We start from the raw sequence: 7,352 nt of genomic DNA on the forward strand, positions 1-7,352 counted from the left end.
TATGCACTACCATTCGAAAGTTTGGGGTCGATGGGATTTTTTAAAATATTTAAAATGTTTAAAAAGTCTCTTATCCATGATCTTATCCACTTATTGTTATCTTAACCATGGCTGATTTTTTTTATATATTTAAAAAATACAGTAAAAACAGTAATATTCTGAAACATTTTTCCAATTTAAGATAACTGTTTTATGTTTTAATATATTTTAAGATATTGTAATTTATTAAAGAAAATTAAAGAAGTAATTTATTCCTGATGGTAAAGCTAAATTTTAAGCATCATTACTCCAGTCTTCAGTGTCTCATGGTCTTCAGAAATCATTCTAATATGCTGATTTGGTGCTCAAGAAACATGTCTTATTATTAATGTTGAAAACAGCTGTGCTGATTAATATGTTTGTGGAAACCACGATAAAAAAAAATTTCAGGATTAGCCTATTTGATGAATAGAAAGATTTTAATCTTTTAATTTTAATCTTATAATCTTATAAATGTTTTAATGTCACTTTTGATCAATTTAATGTTTCCTTGCTGTATATTAGTGTTCATATCTTTCAAATTAACTTTTGAACACTAGTGTCAATATGTCATATTTAAAATAAAATACTATAATATTAAAAATATCAGAAAAAATCATTAAAATTAGAATAATAAGATTACTTTATATGTACTAAAATGACTTTATTTCCTCTCAAATTGGTCAGGTTTTTGTGACATTTGAATGCCGGCATCTGATTGGATGGTCCTGTTGTTGCAGGTATGCCCCTTCACCACAGCTGCGTCAGGAAGAGGCACGTGATTGGCTGCGTTTACATTCGGCTGGTGGTTTGCAGGACTCAGCCAGTAACTCTCCCTTCTCCACCGGCTCCAGCTTGACGTCACCATCCGGAACGCGATTTAACTTTGCTCAACTTGGTATGCAAATGCATATACTGTGAATATATAATACTTGATATAATACATTTTCTGTCCATAGTCTGTGAAGATGATTTGACTCAATATTTCTGAAATGCGCAATATGTTACTTTTCACTTGCATGCCAATATATCAGAAATAATAGAAAAACAGACTTTACCTAAGTGTGCATTTTGCTTTAAACAATAATTAGGTTTTGTACTATTATTATTTGTCTTGTCCTACATGATTAAGTGCCATTGTGTGTTATTTACAGGAAGCCCCACCACAGGTGCTCAGATTAATCTGGCCAGCCTGCGCAACAACAGCCTGACCAATCAGGACAACCCGCTGGACAGCCATGGTGATTCCCGTCTGCGCAACTCCTGCATGTCGCTGGACGAGAAGACGCGCACCATGAGCCGGTCGGGATCCTTCAGGGACGGGTTCGAGGAAGGTGAGAAAAATAAATGCAAGAGACAGTGGATTGATTTATGCTCTTCTCTACTTTGTAAATGTTACATTTCATTCATGCAGTCATAATCCTCAAACCTGCCACATTAGCTCTTCTGAAACAAAGTGAGATACCTGTTCTGATTGCTATCTGTGTAGTCAGCTACCTTTAAAGTCAGTATCCTAACTGAAAAATTAACCCCATAAGTGACTGTTTTCAAAATTGCAATGGCATGAATGCCACACAAATATATATAGTTTCCCAATAGTTGATGTTAGCATGTTGCTAAGCTAATAGTTAACAAACATAAATAATACATAACACAGAAATATTGGGTGAAATGGTCACTTTATAATAAGGCTGAAGTATTTATGGCAATGCTTTCCAGTATTAAACCATCTTGAATAATTTTTTCCATTGCAGTGCATTCTGGGATTACTTTATCCACAAATGATTACTGCAGTGCTTTATAATTTGGCCAAAACAAGGTATCTTAGAAGGCAGCATGATGTTTTTGTCTGTTTTGGAAGAGTCGCACCTGTTTAATGCTTAAAAATGTTGTCTAGGTGTTCAGCTCACTCATTGTTGTTCTTAAAGACAATAGAAGATAGGCTTTTATAAGAAGAAGGTAAAGATCTGCAACAGCTTGTCAGCTTGAACTCTGTGCTGAAATACAACTCACAGACAACTGAATCTGTCTATCCTCAGTCTGTTCACCCATTTGACTAAATCAACAGTCTCTGTTCTCCTCTCCTCGACTTTTTGAATAATCATTGTGTGCATAGAGCTTTGTTACATTTTAAGTCATTCCAATTTTCCACTCAGCCCAGACCACCTGTTCACGCGTTTACCTGTTACGAGTCTCTCCTTTAAGAACAGGAAGATGTTTGCCAAAGACAGTTAAGCCATAAACTGGCCCCTGTAGAAAAGTGTAAAAATGACACTCGCGGCACAGTAACCCAGTATTACCCAACTGTGCCTTTTGTGACATCTGAAACCAAATACAGGTTAAAAGCCATGTACGTTCTCTTCAGAATCAAAATATGATACAGTATGTGTGGCACGGACAGGGGACTGAACTCTGTGACTCTGCAACACGAGTGTTGTAAAAGTCCCAGAGGGATTGTGGGAACAGGTTTAAGAGGACTTGATCCACACACAGGAAGTAAAGAAGATACATTTCATATCCTCAGCCTCTGGCAGTTATGATCTATGTATGTATCTATCTATCTGTATGTCTGTCTATCTGTCTGTCTACCTTTGAAATATCTTGTAAATACCATAGTAAATAACTACCATCAGAAATCAGAAAGTGCTATATTGACCAGGTATACATAGAATTGAATTATGCTTACATTTGAATTAAATGGTAATAGTTTAGTAACAGTGTATTTCAAAGTATGGTGTACCACAGTACCATGTTTGTTAAGGTGTAAGAGACATAATGAATTTCTCTGTCCCTGAACCATCCACCCTATCTCTCTGTCTCGCACACACATTAATCTCTGTTTTGGTTTTCTGGGTGGTCCTCAGCCGAGTTTATAAGCGTCGCTGCTCTTTCATTCTCACATCTATAACCCCGCCCACATCACGCCCAGCCAGCCGTTTGGCTTTTCCTCAGGGCTGATATGGCATCATGAGGAAGTGCCAGGCGACCCGTGGGTGGACTGTGGTTGGGCTGGTGTCTGCGATTTGTTTGGGAAATGATTTGAAGTCACACCCCTGAACTCTCAGTCACGATTAACGTTACTGTCTGTGACTGATGTTATTATTACCTCTGATGAGTCACATCTTGTCGGGGCAGGTGAAAGTTTAATTAGAGGTTTTAGTTGTTAGACACAGTGTGTGTGGGTCGATGCTTTTGTCTGTGTGTGTTTGTCTGTGTAGGTTAGCTGGGGGTTAACATTGCGTTTAGGTGTTTTGAAAAGTGAGCATTCAGTCTGTTCGGTGTACTTTAAAATCTACTACTTCAATTAAGTAGTAACTTTAGTGTTAAAATACACTGATTTTCTCTGCTGCGTGATATATGATGTATTTACTTTTAACCTGGGGTTTTTGTTTAGTTGCCTAGCAACCATCTGTTACACCCCAATGCAGTAAAATAAGAATAGTCCCATACTAGAATAAGCCTTCATTTCTAGAATTTTATGTTTCTCTCTTTAGTTCATGGATCATCTCTCTCGCTGGTGTCCAGCGCCTCGTCTGTCTATTCAACGGTGAGTTTTCAGTCCAGTCCCTTTTAAACTGTTTTTTAAAAAAAAAATTTTTTTTAATTGTTATTTTTATTTTCTTTGATTCGTACAGCCACTTTCATAATAAATATCAACATTTATGAACATTGCAAATGATACAATCTGAACACCAAACTGTCGCAAATAGTTGTACAATATATAGAGAGACAGACAGACAGACAGACAGACAGATAGATTTTAAGCTTTATTATAATATATTTCATTATAGGTTAAGTGTACAAGTGTAAATCTCAGCCAGTGATTATATAGGATAAATTGGACTGTGCCACACCTCCAGATGGGCGGCTCTACTTACCTGCAGAGGTGTTTTAACAACAGTCTTACTCTGGCACACGTGTAGTGAGTCTTCAGTTCAAATGAGGTTGATTTCAGGAACTTAGGTGGTAGAGATCAGATTTACTGAAGTATAAAGAGTGGAAAATCATGATGATGGCGACTCTCTCTATGGGGAGAGCTGTGACTTCTTGGGGATACACGGTAGGAACCTTAGTTTTTAGATTGCTCCTCTTCTATATTTATATATTTACGTGACATATTATTACAAATCATTCATTCTTAGTTAAGTACCAGTAAATAGGAAACTAATGATCTGTACTGACTTGAAAAGTGTATCTTGTTGGACTTAGCTAAATAGAGAATTGACTGCACAGTCTGTATTAATGCAGATCCAAAATCAGATTCAGGTGATTTGTCTGAAGCTGGAGGCTGTAAGGTGTGTTTGTTTGTGTATGTGGGTAACAGCTGTCATGCAGAAACGTAGTGTCTCTTAGACACAAACATGAAATCTCTGTGGTGCTTTTGAAAATACAGATTCATTCTGTACTACAGAGTACTGAATGTTCATCAAAAGACAGATATAATGGCACGGTAATCTTCAGTCTCAAAGACAACAAAAGCTCAGAGATTTCAAACAAAGCTCTTCTGATCAGAGTTGCGTTGACAAAGTCACCATGTTGAGTCTGTATGATCAGACACATGTACAAAAAGCAAGACTTGATTAAACCGAAACCAGCTAGACGCATCTGGGTTTGTCCCACATGTCATGTGATGCTGTGACGGACAGACAATGCTGCTATTTTAATGACACTGTCAGTCTCTTGGACAGGTGTCAACGGCAAAGAAAATCATTATAGTGGGTGTCATTACATGCATGTTTGCCAGACGACATACAAAGAGCTCTAGTATGCTATTGTTGTCTAGAGCATTCAGTTGTCAGCAAGCATGCTTATTCACCCGAAGATTTCAAAAGGTGGATTCAAAATATGATTTAAAATCTAAAAAAAATGCAGAACAAAGAAACGTTATGATATCATATGAATCAGAAATATTTAATACTGGACATTATTTCTAGATCACTATTCAAATAAGCTCATTTGTGACTTTTTTGTACAAAAGGTCAGATGTTCTTCGTTCCACTGAATCTGTAATTACACAAACTGTATTGTTTTAATTCAGTTTTTCACTCAGATTATTATGCTGATAATACATTATAAAATCAAAAGAAATATTTGTATTAAATTGGTAAAAAGAAGCATCTTTACTAGTGCTCTCACACTTGTGTATTTAAACTAGGCTTTTTTACGTATATGTTTATGTCGGTATCATTAAAGTGCTTCTGGGTGATTCCCATTGTCTAGTTACCAACTTCCCCGCAAATCGATGTGTTCAGTGATATTTGAATGTGTCCAACTTCCTGTTTATCTGCTAGTGTACAGTAGAGATGAGCTCATAAATCATAGGAAAAGGAAAAGTCCCTCTCTAGAGCTTTAGGGTTAGCGTTCTGTTCACTTTCAGGTGTGTGTCGCTGTCTCTGGTGTTCATTTTATACCCTCAGGAGAGAAAGCAGCTCATTTTTCAACTGTTAAACGAGTAAAGCTGTGCAAATACGCTGTTTAAATGTGCCAGTAACTACTCTGTCTTTTTATTTTAATAGACGGAGGAGAAATCACAGTCAGAGGTGAGGACATGTTTTTCCTTTCGTAAAAACAACACACACATGGGCCCCCCACATACCTGTGAACCGCATTGCTGTCACCTGTAGCATATTTATTCACCACCATTGACCTGTTGTGAACACATACTGTGGGCGGATTCATGGTCGGCTCTCATTTCGCCGCACATCTCTGTGATCTTCACATCCACCTGTGCAACACACCTCTATTCTGTACATACACCTGCAAACTGTTTCCCCCCTTTGATACCAAATCACAAAGTTCTCTTGCCCTTGTGTGCCTCCTTTTCCTCTTCTTTTCATCTGCGTTTTTTTCTTCCTCTTTTCTCTCCAGATCCGCAAGCTGCGTCGAGAACTGGACACCTCCCAGGAAAAGGTGTCCGCCCTGACAACGCAACTCAGTGCTAATGTAGGTGGACACAGATGCATAGTTCTGAGATGGCTCTTTATTATTTTATTATATCTACAGGGCATAAATAATTCCCAATTCTGTATCTAGTGTCAATTGTCATCCTGAGGCATCTTATAAATGGTGTTATCATAATCCCAGTGACGCCTGTGTGGGTTGTGTATTTGATTAATGTCAGCGTTGATCATGACCTCATTGGAGTTTCCATTTGTCATTATCTGTCCATTCAATAGCGCTACATCTTAGGCAACAATTGTTATTGTAAAACTTTTTCCTACACTTACCATGTACTTACCCATGTAGTTAAACCTGTTAGGTAAAAAAAAAAAACTTGTTTTTAGCTATTAGAGATTGCTCTAATATAAGTAATAAGTACATAAGTAATAAATGTAATAAGATTACATTTACGAGAAATAGTCATTATGTGAGATGTACAGTTATATTTGTAAAATGAAGTAGCAATTGCAAGAAGTAGTCACAATTTTGAGGTATAAAGTTGAAATTGAGAAAAAAAAGTGACAATTGTGAAATATAATGCTATATTGTGAGATACGAAATGACATTTGTGAGAAATGGTCAGAAGTTTGATATGCTGTAAAAGTTGTCATTTTAAGAAAAAAGTCAGTTATCAGAAAAAGTCCAACTGTGAGATATTAAATTAAAACTGTGAGAAGTAGTCGCAATTTTGAGGTATAAAGGTCACAATTATGCCAAGAAGTTCATTATATTTTATTGTTTGTCATTTTGTGAGATAAAACTACTTTTGTTAGAAATAGTCAGTTTTGAGGTAAAGTTTAAAAGTCACAATTATCAGAAGCAGACACTATTGTGATAGATAAAGTCATATTAGTAGATTTAACATTTCTGAGGTACAACATTTGAGCAGGGTTGGGGAGTAACGGAATACATGTAACGGTGTTACGTAATCAGGATACAAAAATCTAGTAACTGTAATCCGTTACAGTTACATCAAAAAACAAAGTATTCAGATTACAGTTACATTTTGTAAAAAGTGGGAATACTATCAGGATTACATTTGTTTAATTTAAAATTAAATAAATGAGTATTTTGACATAACGCTATATATTTGGCGCTGCTTCATCATAGTTCCTTGTTCTGTTGACAAGTGTTGCCTCATGTGAGCCACCTGCTGGTGCGTGCGCAAATAACACCCGTCTACAATTATTCTCCTCAAACGAGAGATGAGACGCTGCTACAGTAAATTACGATGCTTCCTGCTGGGAAAAACGTTTTCATGTCTGGAAATTTCAATTTTGTTTTCAAAGAGAATAAAGGAAATAACATAGTTGTACCGCGTAAGCTATGCATGAAGACTCTTGCTTTAACAAAGGCTACTTAACCAACTTGAACATTTGCAGGTACGAGTCCGA

The 7,352-nt window shown here is 36.6% G+C and overlaps 1 protein-coding gene across 1 annotated transcript in view; it reads left to right on the forward strand.

Moving 5' to 3' along the window:
• LOC107662312 (neuron navigator 2-like) overlaps positions 1–7,352 on the forward strand; it is a 129,081-nt gene that overhangs the window by 104,748 nt on the left and 16,981 nt on the right. Inside the window, exons 18-22 of the mRNA XM_016452298.1 lie at positions 759–916; positions 1,173–1,352; positions 3,513–3,565; positions 5,535–5,558; positions 5,887–5,961. Coding sequence (XP_016307784.1) covers positions 759–916; positions 1,173–1,352; positions 3,513–3,565; positions 5,535–5,558; positions 5,887–5,961 — 490 coding nt within the window. The remainder of the gene's footprint in view (positions 1–758; positions 917–1,172; positions 1,353–3,512; positions 3,566–5,534; positions 5,559–5,886; positions 5,962–7,352) is intronic.

This window comes from Sinocyclocheilus anshuiensis, unplaced genomic scaffold (genome assembly GCF_001515605.1).
Source record: "Sinocyclocheilus anshuiensis isolate Anshui unplaced genomic scaffold, SAMN03320099.WGS_v1.1 scaffold579, whole genome shotgun sequence".
Taxonomy (NCBI): Eukaryota; Metazoa; Chordata; class Actinopteri; order Cypriniformes; family Cyprinidae; genus Sinocyclocheilus; species Sinocyclocheilus anshuiensis.